Source organism: Nannospalax galili, unplaced genomic scaffold (assembly GCF_000622305.1).
Source record: "Nannospalax galili isolate Female #2095 unplaced genomic scaffold, S.galili_v1.0 scaffold475, whole genome shotgun sequence".
Taxonomy (NCBI): Eukaryota; Metazoa; Chordata; class Mammalia; order Rodentia; family Spalacidae; genus Nannospalax; species Nannospalax galili.
Window position 1 is genome coordinate 5223687 of NW_008339435.1, and position 19122 is coordinate 5242808.

At 42.6% G+C, this 19122-nt stretch overlaps 1 protein-coding gene across 2 annotated transcripts in view; it reads left to right on the forward strand.

The window, feature by feature from the left end:
* Nucleotides 1–19122, forward strand: part of Slc22a15 (solute carrier family 22 member 15) — a 103984-nt gene that overhangs the window by 11001 nt on the left and 73861 nt on the right. For both annotated transcript variants that reach the window (XR_003849701.1, XM_008834023.3), the window contains exon 2: nt 9809–10021. Coding sequence is in view for 1 of the 2 variants with exons in the window: in XM_008834023.3 (XP_008832245.2) it covers nt 9809–10021 (213 nt within the window). In the remaining variant the exon portion in view is untranslated. The remainder of the gene's footprint in view (nt 1–9808; nt 10022–19122) is intronic.

Below are 19122 nucleotides of genomic sequence, written 5' to 3' on the forward strand. Positions count from 1 at the left end.
TCCTGGAAAAGACTTAAAGGTGTTACTTGACTCTGCCCCATGTCTATAATGATGTACATCACAAATAAGATAAACGGTACAGAGACACACAATGACAAGACAACACTTCCTGGTGCCTTAAACAGAAACCAAAAGTGGAATGTTGGCCTCTTGCCATTTCGCAGGCACGACCCGCCTCGCCCCTTCAAAATCACAAAAGGGATCCAATCCCTATCGGGTGGGTCTGGGACAGCTCCCGAGTTCCATGGCCTGGGGTCTTCCAGCGCGTCCGCCTAGACCGCCAATAGGCTAACACAGTAATGGGCACAAAATCAAGAGCGTGCAATACATAAACAAGAGAACAAAGACCCTGGCTGGACCAGGCTCAATGCTCCGGGGGTCCTGTGGGGTCTTGGGGATCCTGGACGAGCCCCAAAATGTTGCACCCTGATCCTGCGGCCCCCACTGATCACCAAGGAGTCTGAAGAGTATGCAAAAGCAAAGACCCTTTATTCAGGCTTAAGCTCAGGCCCTCAGATTTCACCGATGCAGCTGATCCATACTGAGAGCCCTGAACTAGGGTGGGGTACGCTTTTATATGGAAGTTTCACAGAAGTCCACACGCGCCAAGCATCCTTTAAAATGATTGGATGGTCCTATGCCCTGAGTACAGGGAAGATTCTTATTGGTAGGGGCTGTCTTTAGGGCATTGGAATGTGCTGACTGTTATCTGTGGGGCCAGAAGTTTCTGTTTTTACCTTATAAGGCTTTTACGTGCCCAGGCTTGCTTAACCTATCACTTTCTGAGGGGGTGTGGGGGAGTAACTGAAGATTTACAATATGCCTGGGCTTGTCCAGGCTTGCCTGAAACAGCCAGCCAAAGTGGAGTCAGTGCATTCTGACCCTTCAAGCCCATAGCCAACACTGAGAGTCCAGCCACGATAAGAACCTGTGGCATCTAGTAGGAATTTTCCTATGGTGACTCCAAATCACGATGACCATTCACTAAGATTCTCTGCTAGTTGGAGTAAGTTTTATGCTGCTCCTATACCCATGGTCAGTTCTCTTGGTCCCCAGACAGTGGCTTGGACCTTGGTTGGGTCTCTTGAGTATTTATGATGAGCTAAGGACTCATTGCCTAGTGTTCCTTCTACCAGTTTAAGTGGATGGAGCACCATGGTCAGTGACTAAAGCCACATTTGCCCCACTACAGCCTCAGGAACAGTGGTTACCTTTTCAGCAAGCACTGCTCCCTTGTATAGCACAGATAAAGTTGCCAGTCCCTTCCACACTGATTTCCCCCTGGGGAGGCTCTGGAGATGCTAGAGGCTCCAGGCAATTTAGAGGGCCCCTTGTGCTTAGAACATCTTGAGAAGTGGTAATTTGGAAAGCATCTAGCTCAGTGCTTTTGCAGCATTCAGATCCTGATGTAACTGGCAAGGCCACCCACAGCTCTTGACATGTTCCCTGACAGAGAAGGAATTGCCTTCCAAGAAAGCACAAAAGAAAACATTAAAACCATGAATGGAGATAACGTGAATAGAGCAGGAAGGACCCTGGGCCTGATGCCCTCTCACTGTGTTACAAGATGGCTGAAGGAGCTTAAGAACGCACCATGCTCTTAGATTGTAAAAGTTTAATGATGTTTAGTAAATTTAGACTTTTTTCATTCTTTACCATATAATGCTTTATCTGTCATTGTGACTTTAGGAGCCTAGTATAGACTGAAAGAATAATGAAAGAACCATTTATAACCATCCCTTTAATCCCAATTTGAAGGATTTCTTAAAGTTGTCCGGTACTCAGTAATAATTGGTACATAGTAGACATTGAGATTTTCAGAATATTTGATTGGTTCCTCATCAAGTTAGAGGCTATCTCAGAACAAAGAGGTCATCAAACTGAAAGATACACACAGTTTGGGAATCTCTCTGATTTCTGGACCAAATGCTCAAACAACCGACATCTACATTCATAGGAATCAGAGTATGTCACAAATAGTACTTGTTGATTATAGAAAAAAAAAGAGAAAATATAGAAAAAAAGAAAAATTCTTCAGAGCTTCTACCACCTGTAGTAAAATATGGTCACATCTTGGTGTATAACCTTCCAGACTTCTTCTTATATACATATGTACATGTCTTGTTTTTCAGAAATGGATATTATCACTAGATTTTTGTTTCTTGCCAGTGTTTTGAATGCCTTGCTGTAGTCACAAATCAACAGCTTCATTTTTTAGTAGCTGTGGCATAGGACTCAAGCAAATGGCTGTACCTTAGTTTGTTTATTGGTTTCTCTTTTGTTGCATGTATTTGTTTCCCCCTTTTTTTGGTTCAGAACCCCACACAGCCATTGTGTCGGACCCTTCCTTTGTTCTGGTCTTCATTTCTTGCCTGTTGATTGACATCACACTCACCGTCTCAAGCACAAATTTCTGATTTCTCTCATTAGTGGATAAAATGGGTTATTTGGTATAGCCTTTCTTTTTAAAAATATTTTTATTTATTATTTTTTGTGTATAAGTGTATTACCTGACTGTGTGCAAGTGTACCTGTGTTGTGCAATGCCCGTGGAGGTCAGAAGAAGGTGTCAGAGCCCCTAGAACTGGAGTTATGGGCTGTTGTTAGCTGCCATGTGGGTGCTGGGGATTGAAGTCGGGTCCTCTGCAAGAACAGTGCTCTTAACCGCCATGCCATCTCTCCAGCCCATGGTACAACCTTTCTAAGTCCTTTGAATCCTTTGCTTCAAAATTTCTTTTTCCTCACCTATAACATTTCCCCAGAGAAACTCCTTGTCTATCAGGCTCCTGTCTAAGACTAAGACTTATTTCTACCCTCTTCACAGGGATATCCTCTCACCTTTGTTCTAGATTCCAAGTTCTCCACCAGTCATTTCTAATCTCATCACTTTAGCATCTTGTGATATCCCAAAGAATAACCTGCATGCTGGAGCGAGATAGTACATGGAAATTGTGTTAAATAGCACTAGCTTGGAGTAGGGAGTTAATCCTTTTTTGTTCACCTCTTTAAGCCTTCTGTTTATCTAAGGAAGCAGTCTCTTTTGGTGCTAGCCCCTCTCAAAACATTTGTAAGTATTTCCATTTTAACAAAAGAGCTTCAAACTTCCATGGAAAGTAAGGTCGGAAAGTAAGGTCATATGGGTTGTAGTTCAGCTAGAGAGGCAGGACAAAGAACCCCTAGGATGGGGGGGGCAGGGGCGGAGGAAGAGAGGGAGAGAGACAGAGAGAGAGAGACAGAGAGAGAGACAGAGAGGGAGGAGAAGGAGGAGGAGGAAGGAAGGAGAGTTAGTTTATGTAACTGATGAATAATGAACTGTGAAGATGACCAACCCTACACCATTGTTGGAGTTGGTTCAGCAATCCCTATAAAGCTGTTTCTTAGCACGTGAAGTTGGGACTCAAAGTTGGCTGGGCAGACTTTTCTTAAGGGTGATATGGTGGGAAGTCCATTAGAACTGACTGGAATCTCTGCGATTGTTACTGCCTCCATCCTTGATGAAGCAGATGCTCTTCGTCATAGACTTAAATATTTGCCTGGCCAAAGAATCAGACCCAGATGGAGGAGGAGCACCCATAGGTCCAGCTGCCATACTACCCAAGTTGACCTAGCCAATAAATGACAATGTATATGGCACAAAAGTACCTGCTCCAGGCTTCTGAGTACAAAATCAAAAATAGCTGCCCTATTTCACTTTCACAACCCTCCCTAGATCTTGCCTGCAAATATCTCTTGATGGCCACCTTAGATGAAAACATACCAGACAACACTTGACTTTGTTGTGTGTTTATCTTTAATAGTTCCATCTGGGAAATGATATATGTATTGATACCAAATTGTATTTTTATGCTAATTTACATAAGTTAAAAATTTTGAATTGAGGGCTGGTGAAACGGCTTAGTGGGTTAAGGGTGCCTTCCACCAAGCCTGAAGACTTGAGTTCAGTCCCCTGGATCCACAGGTTGCTGACCTCCACACATGTGATGTGACATATACACACAAAATAAATGAAAGGGTAATAAAAATTTTGAATTAAATTGATTTAAAATAAGACTGGTAGATAATCACAGACAGAAAATAAATGTAGGCATAGCCTCATGACTAGGATTTGGAAAAGGCTGCATTAGTGCTATAACATTTTCATAGAATCCTAGAAAATACAGTATTTGCTCTCCTGGCTCTAATTGGGCTTTACTTTTGCCAAGAATTCCTTCCCTTAAGTTTTGTTTTAACTAGCTCCTCGGCAGTCTTTCAGTACTTTTTTCAGGAATAACACGCACAACTCTTCCTGACCTGCCTAGATAGAATTCCTGCCTTCTTCCTCTGTGCGTTCATGAACTTCATTTCTACTTTATTTTACTTGAAAGAGAAATAGGTAGAAATAAAATAATTTGCCAAGAATTACTAGGCTATTTATTTATTTATTTATTTATTTATTTAATTTTGAGAGAGGGTCTCAGTATGTATCTCTGACCAGGCTGGCCTCCAACTCATGGAGATATCACCTGCCTTTGCCTCCCAAGTACTGGGATTAAAGGTGTGTACATTCTGCCCTGCCCAGAATTACTGGATTCTAATGAATCTTCCTGCTAAACATTCTGTAAGGAGTTAGTTTAAATACACATAATATATGCTTTTATGTGCACATTTGTGAGTTAGAGTTTTTAGAGGGAAACATTGTTACAGGACTCAATAGGCCATTAGAAAGCTGGAATTTAACTTAGTCTGTACAAACAGTTATACAGAGCAGCATTTCCTAGTAAGCTATACAGCCAGCTAATGCTTTGGAAGTTCAGAATAGAGACTTGAAGTTTGGAGAGATGGCTCTGTAGTTAAGAGCAGTGACTACTCTTGCAGAGGACCTAGGTTCAATTCTTAGCATCCACATTACGGCTAACAGCTGTAACTCCAGCTCCAGGGGAATCTGATGCCCTCTTCTAAACTCTGCAGGCATTGTTTGACATACATGCAGGCAATACACTCATACACAAAAAAATAAAAATAAAAAATAAAGAAAGAATAGAGACTGTTTTACTGCAGCCTTCAGGAAGAGGATTGAGCTTAAGCTGAACTTGAAGCTTCAATTTAGAGAGAACTGGGAAGGTCATTTCAGGTAGAAAAATAAACATTGCCAAGGTCTAGAAGGACTGACTTATATTTTTGCTACAGAATGTGCATTGAAGCCCACAGAAAAGTGTTTCACTCTGCTCATTAAAGTGTGGGAAACACTGGTGCGTACTGTTGGCATAGTGCTGTACAATTTTCTGTTGACTAGAGAACTGTCCCACTCGGCTGTCTGGATTGGCTAGCTGGATATGAGTGAGTTAGTGAATTAGGCAAAGATGTCCAGTAGCATCCAGCCTTACTACAAGAAAACATGAGGGTTAGAGAGGTGTCACGATAGCTGAGATTTAGGCTAAGGTTCAAGATCCATATGCTCTCACACCACACAGCAAGCCACAGTTGGGGAGTGAGTAGTCCAATGCAGAAAGCATGTATGTGGACTAGTTAGCAGTTGGTTGTAGGAAAATGATTCTGTATTCATTCATGTGTTTTGCAGAAGAGTGTGCTGTCAGTTTGAGGGAGAGAGCTGGTGATACAATGTGGCTACATCAGAATGGAGAAGAGAGGCACCAGTTATGTAGAGTGTGCCAATTCCAAATTGTAAACCCCTCAACGCTGTCCTTACCAGCAAGTCATTCAGTGTCTGTTGGCCTCTTTGTGCCAGACACTGGGCATGTGATCCTGCCTTCATGATTGGGGTCTTAGTCATACAATGCTTCTAGTTGACCAGGTAAACATGAGTCCCAAGTATATGAAGGACTAATAGTAATGACAGCAGTGGAATCAACTTTGATTTTTGACCTTTTCGTTTCTCCTGTAAAAAGCTGTCCCCAAAGTTAGGTTACTTCTCTTCTCACCTTGGTTTTGCTATTAGTGTTACAGGAAACCTTGAGTGGTTTTTAATTGCTCTGTATCTCAGTTTTCCTAATTACAAAATGAACATCATGTATAGCCATGACTTCACAGTGCAGGGTATTGTGATGAGGTAATTTATGGTGACTCTTCTGGTTTCCTGAGAAGTTGTGAAAGCCCGTAACAGTGTTAATATAAAATTGCTTTTAAAACCTTTTCTTTCAGAAACTTTTAAAATTTCAATTCCCTTGTGCATTTTAGTCATTTTTATAATTACATTGAAAGGAAGGGGCTTGGGGCGATCCAGCCATCTGTGGCACTTGTTCTTCCCTGGAGGTAGAGCCAGAGGAGATAATGATGTACCTGAGATGTTGTTAGTCCCACTTGGAAGGAGGGTTGATGGTGGTTTCTTATTCTGGCTCTAAGGCCCATCTGCCGATAGGTTTGATGTCTTTAGACAAAAACATGTGCACGAATGTGAGCATAGTAATGGTAGAGTGATAGTAAAGAAAAGAATGAGAGAATGCTTTTGTTCTCTGAGGGGACAGGAGTAGGATATGTGAGCTGTGTGAAATTATCACAGCCAGAAATGGCAAACTAAGGAAAACTACTCTCTTGTTCTGTGGCGGTGGTACATCCTCATGGCCAATTATGTCATCTTTGATTTCCTATGACCATGTAATGTGGGTGCCTGTGGTGTAAAGGACCTACATTTGCGTGACTATGGACTTTTAGCCTTGCCTGTCTGACCGAATTTCATGGTGCCCTTGTAGAGCATGTATCACACAGTGTGACTACTGCCTGCCCACTCTGTTTCCTTATGAGTAGCAAAACCCAACAATCTTCGAAGTTTTATTGAAGCTGACACTTCATAGAAGAGTTGCATATTTCTACCCTTTCTGTTAACATTAAAACTATGGTCCCATGTATTGAGGACCAAGGAGGGGAGATGGGGCGAGGGAGAGCGAGAATACTCATGCTCAGGCATCAGGTTGGCCAGGAAGACATTGTGAGGAGTGGGAAGGCAGAGAGGTTGAGAAAGGCATAGTGCTAGGAATGAAATAGGTTAGGACTGGTTGATGCATACAGTACTGATTGACTAGCCTCTGTTGTTCCTGTCATTAAGAATAAGGGCTATAACAGCATCTACTCATTCTGAACTACTTTCTCCAGATTGTAGAATTTACAGACAATGGCAGTCTTCATAATGGGGCATACCTCAGTTTAGAGAAGCCTTTAGAGCTTTACCCCTTTTACCTAGAAAACTGCTTATTTTAGATCAATCCAGATCCAAATATGACATGCTGACATACATTCACCAGGAACTTAGACTAGGGCTTGCACATAGTTAGCTTTATGAAAGCATGTACTGCTATTACTGCAGTTCCCTCTTGGTCATTTATTTACTCCCTTGTTGAATGTGGAGGCCCTGGGTTATTTTCTTTGGAAACCCAAAGATGAGTCAGATATAACAAATATACAGTGAAGAAAGCAGTATGTGCTCTATAGCAGTCTAGACAGTGCTTGGGGGAAGAGTGTGAGCAGGAGAGAACTTGTGTGCCATCAGAGAGGATGGCATGCTAGTAAGGAGGGCAATACCTGAAGTTGCGTTTTTGAGAATGGGGGAAAAGCATTCCTGGCAAGAGACAGTGCCTTCAGGGTAAAGTGAACGGAAGGCGTGGGACTAGAAGAGAGAACGCTTCAAGAGGAAAACATGGCTGGTTTGTTTTGCCTGATGGAAGGCCGTGTTTTGAGTCATCTTCTGCATTCCCTTGGCTCATGTTTTTCATTTCTTTATACCCATCAATTAAATTTTAGCAGATTGTAATCAGAAGGGGCAGTTACTAAACAGATGAAAGTGGCTTTGTAATTATAGTGACTGCTGAATGTGTAATCTATTTGTTGTTGTAATTATTAAGGTTTTTATTTTTATAAGCTGATTGCCTCTTCTTCTAAAACATCCTTAATAGTATGCAAATAGGGGCCAGGAAGCATGCAGACCTAGGAACATGTTTTCCTTTGCATCTTATAATAGATCATTGAGCATACTGACCTGTGGCAGCCTTGCACATCTCCAGAGAGGCCCACAGTCAATCGACTCAAAATTGATTGAGACTGCCTCGTATCTTCTCAGCCTTACCAAAAGGGGAGAAATTGCAGCACAGTTTTACATTAGCTTCTGTTATCATGCATACAATGCCATGATTCCCTTTCTCTTTCCCTGACAGTAATTCCATCATCTAGTGCTGATAAATGGTTTTGGCTTTGGCTCTCTTGCTTATCTACTTAGCCAATGTGCCTCACAGAATGGTATGGAAAGAGCTCCCTCTGAAGTTCTCTGTGGACTCAAGAAGAATCCTTTGGCATGTCTTTCCCACCTTTATGTGCCTCAGTCAGCTCATCTGACGAGTGGGCTCATGACCATACACTGAGAGAAATCATGTGCTTTGTGTGTTCTAGATACTTACTCTGTTTAGAGGTGTTTTAAGACCACATTCAAAGTTAGTAGGGATAGTTTCTTAAAATAAGATTGTCTTAATCTGAAATGGACTAATGTGTTATTTTAATAAATGTTAAGCTTGAAATAATCATCCAACAATGAGAGCTAGTATAAAAGAAATTCATAGAATATAAAGGCTGATAGAGCTTAACAGCTTATAAATCCAGTTTTGAGTAGCCACCAGATTTAGAACATTCAGGGTCAGATAGCATATACATTTAATAAAGATTTCTTGAATTAGTGGGAACTATAATTTTTCTTTGTTGGAGGATAATTATGGTTAAATTAAACCAAGATTAAATACAGCTAAAGATTATAAAATGAATGTGCCTGGGATTTTGAACCTCTTTAAATCTGATGAGTTGTATGTCATGTTTTAAAGTATCTACTTGAGTACATAGTGTGCTTACATGATTTATATGTACTGCCTTCTCAGACACCAATGTCTTGTTTCAATCACGAGAGGGAAGCCAAGAGCCTCCTCACCCATGGTGACTGCTTATTTGAGCTGAAGCTACAGTGATGAGAAGGAAATAACTGGAATGTTAGTATTTTAAATCAGGGCCAGTAATGTGGCCCTTGCCTCCAGTGTCGAACAATAGAAAGCAAAGCCATCAGCATTACACACATCCTAGATGTGGAAGGAAAACACTCTGAAGATGCACAAAGTGGCTGGATGTGTGGTGCACGCCTTTAGCCCAGCACTCAGGAGGCAGAGGCAGGTGGATCTCTGTGAGTTCAAGGCTAGCCTGGTGTACATTGTGAGTTCCAGGCCAGCCAGGGCTACATAGTAAGACCCTGTCTTAAACAAAAACAACCACAAAAAAACATGACATGTTCTCTAGATAGACTGCTGAAGGTCATGTTCTTTATAAAGCATGAAGCTTCTCTTTGAGGATTTTCTTCTTGGTTTCTGATGTATAGGTCATAAAAGCACCAAAGCAAGAAGCAGCTCTCTCTTCCTCTCTCTCTCTTCCTCTCTCTCTCTCTCTCTCTCTCTCTCTCTCTCTCCCCCTCTCTATTCTCTTACCATTTCTTCCTCTTCTTTCTCCTCCTCTTCTTATTCTTCATCCTCTTCCTCTTTCTCTTCTCCCTTCTTTTGTTTGAGTTAGGGGATCCTGTATTTCAGCCTGGCCTGGAACTCACTACATAACCAGGGGTGACACTGACCTTCTCATTCTCCTGCCTCTACTTCCTAAATGCTGGGGTTACAGATCTGAACCACCATGTGTGGCTTATGTAGTGCTGGGATCGTGCATACTAGGCACTCACTCACCCTATCAGCTGAGCTGTGTCCCTAGTCCAATAATGGATCCTTCAAGGTTGGCAGGTTTCCTTGGTTTTCTACATACATGCCCAGTCTGCAGCTTCTGGTTTTGTGTGTTTGCTCTTTCAGCTCTACGTGGCCACAGAGGCCATCCTCATTGCACTGATTGGTGCCACACCATCATACCACTGGGACTTGGCGGAGCTCCTTCCCAACCAGAGCCACAGCAACCAGTCAGTGGGCAAAGACCAGAACTTTGGGAACTGGTTTCTGACGGCCAATGGCAGCGAGATCCATAAGCACGTGCACTTCAGCAGCAGCTTTACCTCCATCGCCTCCGAGGTAACTCAGGCCGTGATGATCACCAAAACAATATTTCTCCTCATCCAGGGGAACCACTCTGCTTGTCTTAGGGATTTAAATTTCAGCCACTTCTTCAAATAACTTTCTTGTCGATTTAAGTTAAAGTTTTCAAGGTATTAAAGGAGCTGCTGGGCATGGTGGCCTTTAATCTTAGTACTCAGGGAGCAGAGGCCTGCCTTGTTTACATAGTGAGTTCCAGGCTGGCTCAGCTAAGGGAGATCCTAATTTTTTTTTTATTTAAAAGCAGAATATTCTATTAAATATAGGCCATTTTGTTTTTCCTTGTTACTGTACATGGGAGAAGGATGCATCAACCAAGCTAGGGAAATAAGATACAAACTCTGTAAAAGCCCACTTTGATGACAAAATCTTTTTAAAAAGTGAATGAAAACCCAGTCTCTTTCTTTTATGGTCGTAAATGTTATCAAAGTAAAGCAGGAGGAGTTCAGTAACCTTTCTCAGTTTTGAGTCTTGTCTGTAGACATGGGGCACCTTGACTACAGAGGATAAAGCACAGATGGAGCCCAAGTGTGTGCAGGCTGCCCTACTCTGAAGGAGCATTGCCAACCATGGAGACATTGCTGCTGCAGAGCCAAGCAGAGAGGAAGAAGCTGAGAGTACAGTCTGCTGAGGGAAACTCCAGGGTGGGAGAGGCAGGACACCATGGGACTGGCCGTGACGAATGTTGACACACTCCAGTCTTCTCTGCTTGCTTATTGTAAGCTGCCACGTGCTGGTCACTACCCTGGTCCTGCCTTGGATATTGTGATCTGTTAATATGGTAAATGCCTAGAGCAAATTGGGGTCCTTGCTAGCTCACAGTTTTAATTGCCAGCAGCAATTTAATTGCTAGCAGACCCCAGCCCCTTCAACCATTCCCCTGCATTGATGCCAGAGTGCCTACCAGATGCCCTGCTTACTACCAGGCCAGGCCTGGAAGTCACCCTCCTCTGCAAATGCACATACGTGCTTGTGTGTACATGAGTGTGTGCCTATCTGTATCCCAATCCCACCCACCTTTACCTTTACAGATTTTTTTCATCACCATGTTTTACATGATTCATATTAAAGACAGAGGAGATATGCTGAGGGTGGCATTTGCTTGGCTTTTCTGTAGAGGTCCCCCAATGTAAGGGATAATTACTAAATTATTTCCCAGACACAAAACCATGGTTCAAATAAGAGTCTAGCCATATTATTGCTCATTCAGAAACCTCTAATAATTCTCCCACTGCACATGGGGCACAGCAAAGACCTGAAGGCCTTTTACACATCACAGCTTGGTCAGGGTATCCTTTTCCAGGCCAACTCTGCTAGCCCTTACCCAGGAACATTCACAATTTCCCACAGGTACCCTAAGCTCTCAGCCTAACCTTATTACCTAGAGCAAGGATGGCCTTTACTCATCCCAGCCTCTCCTTATAAGAAACCTAGCCTATATTGTAATGCCCTCTTAGCATCACCTGCCCTGTGACATCTTCCAGCCAACTTCCCAGAAGGCAATGCTCTTTTGTTTCTGCTATAGTAACATTTTTTGTGCTTATGTCATAGACTTGTTCCAGGTTCGCTTCTCTGTTTAAAAAGGTCTTTGAAGTAAGTCAGAAATCATGTTTTGATCATCTTTGTATCTCCATGACACAGTAGCAACATGGAGGTATTTTATAACTTTTTTTTTTTTTTGAGACAGGATCTCCCTGTAGCCCCAGCTGCTCTGAAATGTAGACCAGGCCCTTGAATTCACAAAGAACTGCCTGCCTTTCCCTCCCAAGTGCTGGGATTAAAGATGAAAGGCAAGTGCCACCAGGTCAGGCTTCCTCTTCAAAGTAATTCTATGCTATAGGCATTGGTTTCTCCATTTTACAGATGAAGAAACTGAGACTCTTTGAGGTCAAGTTTAACTAATAAGGGCAGTGTTGATATTTGTAAGCCTGAGCTCTTCATTGTATTTTTCAGGAAAGAAGCTGGGCCTGTAGTCCAATTTGGCATGCACATCTCTTAGGTTCTTTTTGACAGGCAATGTTAGCCAAATATGCTTTTAAAAAAAATATATATTTTATTTATTATTTATTATTTTTTATGTGTATGAGTGTGTTTCTTGTGTGTATAAAAGTGCACACATGTCATGCAGTGCCCACGGAGGTCAGAAGAGGGTATCAGATTCCCCTGGAACTGGAGTTACAGATGGTTGTTAGCTGCCATGTGGGTGCTAGGAATGGAACCTGGGTTCACTGCAAGAACAGCCAGTATTGTTAATTGCTGAGCCAACTTTCCAGCATCCCCAAATATGTTCTTAAGTATTAATTTATAAATAATTTCAAGTGGACAGAGCTGAGAATGTAACTTAGTGGTACTATGCTTGCTTAGCATGTATGAGACCCTAGGTTCAATCCTTAGTAGGGGGTGGGTGTGATAACTAACAAATTTTAAGAATAGGAATAGAAAAAATTTTAAAACCTTAAATCTTTTAATTTCATCTGTTAATATTTTGTTTCTATAGCACTATTGTCTCTGTTAAGCTATTTTATTTTATTTTATTTTATTTTATTTTTATCTTTTTCAGACATAGTCACCCTGTAGCCACAACTGGCCTGGAACTCACTATGGAGACCAGGCTGGCTAGGTCTGCCTGCCTCTGCTTCCTGAATACTGGGATTAAAGACATGTGCCACCACACCTGGCCTATTAAGCCATTTTAAATTTGTATGTACCAATGTTATTTTACACCTAAGTATTTTAATATGAATTTCCTGAAAATGAGGGCATTCTCTAACAGTTATAATTCAAGAGATACCCAATTGTGTTACTTAGTTTAATGTTTTCCTTAATGTGATCTTTTTTCTTTTTTTAAAATATATTTTATTTATTATTTTTATTTTATGTGTATGAATGTTATGTCTGCATATAGGTAAGTACACCCAGGTCTTGCAATGCCTACAGAGGACGGAAGAGGCTGTTGGATCCCCTGGAACTTGGAGTTATGGACAGTTGTTAGCTGCCATGTGGGTGCTGGGATTTGAACCCTGGCCTTCTGCAAGAAGACCAGCCCCCGTTTTTTCTTATAAATATCTTGACTCTGGCCTAGGATCATATGTTAAAGTTAACTGTTCTTAGGTCTCCAGTGTCCTTGGCCTTCCACCTTTCTTTTCTTCATGGTAATTGATATTTTTCAAACGCCCATACCCTTTCCCTTTAAAAAAGCTAGAATGTTGTTTATTTGGGATTTGTCTGATGAGCCTCATTTAGGCCAGTTATGCATCTCTGGGGAACGTGGCACGTAAGTAATGCTGCGTCTTTCTCATATTTTACACCTGGAGACGCTTAGGCTTTTGGTGATGCTGACTTTGATTATCTATTCCAGGAATCATCTGAGTTCCCCCTCCCTGTACAGTTGCTATTGTTTAATTTTTACAGAATAACAAGTCTAAATCACCTTCAGATTATGTGGAGTTGCTGCTGTTTCCCAGATCTCTGCCCACAATTTAGTAGCCAGTTATGATTCTTAGATGAATCATTGTAGATGATAATATTGGACAAATGATTATTCCTAACTCAGCACTTTCTCCACATGATCAGCCTGTGCCCTGCTTTCTGCTGTAAGCAAGAGTCTTTCCTTGTCCCTGTGTGTCTGTCTATTTGGTCTGTATCTATCCAAAGTATGTCTATGCAGATTTCTGCTCTTTTCAGTGATTTATAATTTATTACAGCCCTTAATTATCTTACTATCAAATTATTCCCAGTTTACCAGTGGGAATTTTTTCAAGTTTGTTATTGTGTCCTTTTTTATTTTTAATTAGAATTTTAATTTGAAATAATTGCAAAATTACATGCATAAATGTACCCTTTACCTGGTCTCCCCAAAGACAACATCTTCCAAAACCATACTGTAGTATCTCAGCTAAGATGTTGACTTTGATGTGACCACCTATCACCACAAGGACCATCTTGCTGGCCCTTCCTATAGAGCTTTCTCACTTCCCTCCCATGGCTCACCATTTCCCAGTCCCTCCTAACTGCCAATATGATCTCTTAAACTATGATTCTGTTAACTGAAGAATAGTATAAAAACAGAACCTAATTGTTGGAGCCTTTTGAAGTTCTTTTTTTCCCCCCCCACTTGGCATAGGTATCTGCTGATTGCCCCAGATTTATATTATTATAGCTATTAATGAACTTGGAATGGGGTGGACCTGTTCTTGCTTGATTCTTTTCCGGATTGTTTTAGTTGTTTCAGTTCCTCGCCTTCCCCATACGGCTTTTAGAATAATTTTGTCTCTGTCTACAAAAAAAAACTCTTTTGATGGGACTGGAGAGATGGTTCAGTGGTTAAGAGCACTAGTAACCACATGGTAACTAACAACTGTCCTTAACTCCAGTTCCAGGAGATCTGGCACTCCTCTTCTGGCCTGTGTGGGTATTACATGACATGGGTGCATTTACATACATGTAGGCAAAACACTCATATACATAAAGAAAAATTTCTTTTGAGGATTGTAACGAGAGTTGCCTTCAACCTGCATATCAGTCTGGAGAAAACTGACATCTTTACTAGTCACAGCTTTCTTGGGGCATGGCTTCTAGTCCCACCAATAACAAGACTCACTTCTGTGTGAATCACAAGGCTCAGATAAGCACCATCTGCAAGCTTTTTGATGTGTCCGCTCAGTTTCTGAGTGAGAACAGCTGCTGGATGGGCAGGACCAGCTAGAGTTCACTGAGGCATGACATGGCTTGAGGGAGGGAGGCCTCCCCAAGCTGGTGTAAAGTGCTTGATTGGTCATGACTTGAACAAGGCCTCCTGAAGCAGAAGTCATGGCTTCAGGATCTGCATGGGTTCCCACAATCCTGGAATGTAGTTTGCTTGGAGTAACTGTAGCATTCAAAGCACCTGGGTTGCCATGAAGACCCTCTGGCTAGGTGTCAGAAAGTAACTGCTTTGTTGATAGTTTCAGGCTCAGGGTAGGTGGGAAAGTCTCAAAGGAAAGTCTGACAGCACTTCCCCAAACATCTTAGTCTATTTGGAAGAAAAGAAACATTAAAGGGGCTTACAGTAATGTCTGTTGTGACATTTACATTCTCAGCAGTACTTAAGAGTGCTTAACTCTCTGCCAATATCTTTACAGAGACTCCTTCTATATGTCTCTTTTTTGACCTACTAAGTTATCCAGTGCCGAGCCTTGGATATGCAAGGCTATGATAAACTAAGGAACCCATCACTGTCCCATCCCTTGAGTCACATGGTCTTTTTTCTACCTCCTAGGGTTGTCTTGTGTTTGTTTCATGAATAATGCTTAGTAGTATTTAGTGGATAGACTAGGAATAGCATGCCTGCCTTGTCCCTTTGTCCTTCAGGAAGTAGGCCTCTTCCTGGTTTGTTTGTTTATTGTTTATTTATTTATTTTTTAGCACTTCAGAGACTTTTGTTGTGACCTAGGCCTAATGCTGTGTGTGGCCTAATGCTAGAACTCTTGGATTGCATACAAGGGTGTGGTTTCAATCCCAACACACCATACGACACACACACACACACACACACACACACACACACACACACACCTCTTGTCCTATGGAGATATCCCAGGTTATGCTGTAGCTCCCTGCCCCTACGGTGGCATTAGCCATTTCTCTAGGAAGTCCTGGTTCCATTTAGTATCCCCTAAGATTTTGAAGTTGGTGAGAGCTATATAGATTTTTTTTCATCCAACAAATCTATCTCCACATTATAATGAAAGTGAGTCTCGGACCAAAGTCTGCTACACAACTAAACAGGTGTTAACTTAATTGTTATCATCAACGAAGCTCACATTTACTGTCTTGCAGGCTGGAGCATCCTGGCTCTTTGGTCTCTTGGCATTCTGAACAGTGTTTCCATGATGGTGATTATGATACCACCCTCTCCATTTCCCCTCCTCTCCCACCAGCATCAGCCAGACAGAAGCTTCCAGAGTTTAGCTAGGTCTGGACCAAAGTGGAGTCTTAGTTTGGGGCATCACCCCAGTAAGTAAAGAGTACATTTCAGGCCATTCTGATTGTCTCAGTAGTACAAGGTTGGGAAGTTTTACCAAGGTTGGGAAGTGTCACCAAAGTACAAGGAGCTAATCTGTGTATCATGAGTGCCTTTCATTTCATGAGCAGCAGCCTTGTTTGTTTTATTTTCTTGTGGTTCTAGGGATTGAACTTAAGGCTTTGCATGTGCTAGGTGAGTGATCTGCCAAGCTGTCTTTCCAGCCTTCTTTTTACTTTTTATTTTGAGACAGTATCTCACTAGATTTCCTGGGCTATTCTTAAACTCACCCTAGTCCAGGCTGGCCTGGAACTTCTGATCCTGCTGCTTCAGCCTTCTGAGTAGCTGGGATTATAGGCCTGAGTAGTCAGGTCTAGATGCCAGTTTGTTGTATTTTCATTGCTAGTCAACAAGCCACTGTTTTAGCAAAATTAGCAAAGTGTTCATTGCTGGTAGAGACAGTGGCTACAGAGTCCTATTATATGTGGCTCCCTCTGGAGAGGGACTTTCTAAAGGGAAGGCCAGCTGACCACTGCTGGGCAGTGCAGTCTTGTTTAGAAGGCTCAGGTGAAAATTAGACTTAGGTGACATTTGTGCAGATTCCCACTGAATCTGCTGAATACTTGAAGATGATTTAGGTAATATAGCAGTACTGCTTCAATGCATCAGGCATATGACATGGAATTGAATGAAATTAATATTAATGAAACCAATAATTAAGACCCCTTCTAGGTATTGCTAGAAGAAGACCATTATTAACCAGTGTTCATTGAGTCTCATGCTAGAAAAGACTCCGTAGCAAGACTTCAGGACATAGGACTAGGGCACTGTCCCATTATGTCCCTGTGTTGATATCCTGGAAGCTCACAGTAAATAGTGTTCCCTGAGAGACTGAGAGTGGATAGAATCTACCGAGATAGATGTGGTCAGTTCAGGAGAAATGGAAGCAAGCAGTTTCTCCAGAGAGTGCTGGCCGTCTTTAAAGCAGTCCTGAGGGCAAATACACTCAAATGGGCCTCACCTTTGTATGTGATGTAGCCTCAGGGGTTCCTCTGAACTACCTGCACCTTGACCCCCTGGGGTGTATCTCCCCTCGGGTGTATCTGTGCATCACTGTCTCTCACCATCTCTCAGTCTGATCTCTGTGTTGGATCCTCCCTTCCCCTCCCCTTCTTACTTTTTTCATTTGCCCCTCTGTTGCTTTGTCTTTGTGTGTGCTTCTCCCTGTCCCCATCTTTCTCCATTGTTGTCTTCCTCTGAGTTGACCTGTGTTTCTTGTCCACAGTGTCGATGGCACCAATTCTCTGACTTGCCTTTTTCTTTTTCTCTCTTACCTTTCTGTCTCTCTCTGTGTACTTCTTGGTTTTCATCCCTCATTCTTCCCAGCTCTGCCTCTCTCTCCCTGTGGTCCTTGTCTGTCCCTTTTTCATTCTCACATGTATCTACTGAGATGCCCTCTCCTGGGTGCATATGCCATCGTGACTGTAGGCTTATAATTACTTTCTTCCCATGGCCTAGAGACACATGATGTCTCCCCTTCCTACCACAATATCAGTTATCCACTTTCAGGGGACTAGTTAAGGAACAAATTACCCATGAAAATAGTAAAACTCCATCTCCAGCGGGTGTTCAATGATGTGCCTGGTGTGTTCAGACCTATAAGTGGGGAAGGGGCTACCCTGTTGCATAGTCATGATGTCAATGTGCTGCCCCGCCACAGGGCCTCAGGGGAATGCTCTGTTGGAATTCTGGGGTCACAATTTAGGAGAAATTATCTTTGGAGCATCTCAGATACTAAACCCACTGCTTCAGCCTGAGTGGGTCCATGATGCTTTGCAAGGGTGACCAAGGCCTACCTGTCTTGTTCATGAAGTAGTACAGGTGGCAGTACCTGCCACAACCGGGACAGAACCCACTGTGCCCCTGAGCTAGTGGATGAGAAGATGAACTTCTACAAGGTTTCAAAGGTAGAGGAGAGGGTAGAAAAGCAGACAGTAGCTACCTGCCAAAGCTCTTGGTCAGAGGCTGTCTGCCAGGGGCTTTCCATAGGCCAGCCGCCCTACTTTGTAGATCAAGAGTGGAGGTAATTGCCTTATACCCAGAAGAAACTGCTACTGTGGGATTCGGTGAGACCATATTCTTTCCATTACTCAAATGATTTCCAAACGTTTTCCTAGAGAACAGACACATTTAGTTTTAAATGGTGCTTCTGACAATGCATGGTATTTAATAGAAGAGGCTTTGGTGGAGTCTCAGCCAACCTCTACCTCCACCAGCAACAGGGCTATATTACTTTTCTGTTGCTGTGGTAAAATACCATGACCAAAAGCAACTCAGAGGAGAAAAGGGTTTATTTTGGCTTAAAGTTCCAGAGGGATGGAGACTGTCATGGCAGGGAGGACATGGCAACATGCAGGGAAGGTATGGAAGGAGGACCAAAAAGCTGGCTGATCACATTCTCACCCCTATGCAGGAAGCAGAGAGGGAGGGAGGGGGAGGAGGAAGAGGAGGAGGAGGAGGAGATAGGAAGTGGGGCCAGGGACATACTTCCTCCAGCAAGGCTCCACCTCCTAAAGAATCCAGAAACCTTCCCAGACAGAACCACCAACTGGGGACTAAGTGGTCAAATATGTGAGCCTATGGGGTATATTTCTGATTCAAACTACCACAAGGATCAAGTACTCACTCTTTGGGGCAGTATGTTCACTGGCATGGAGAGTGAAAGTATGGTTAGATAGATCGGTGAGAATGCATGCGAGCAAGGTGACCGTGCAGAGACAGTATGTGGCATTGGGCCAAGGTCTGTGTAAAAGAAATGTCTTGCTGGCTGCCACTCACCTGCTTGAGAGTGCCTTTGGTGGAGTGAATTTGGGGAAGAGGGGAAAATAAGAATAATGTTCATTGTTCTACCTCAATCACAGGACCCCAAGAAGACCACCGAGGACCCAACACACCAAAAATGCAAAAGCAAGGTTTATAGTTTATTCGGGCTTAAGCTCGGGCTCTCAGACAGCACCGATATAACGGAACTGTGCTGAGAGCCCCGGGTGGGGGAAGAAGGGGCTCTTTATAGGTTAGA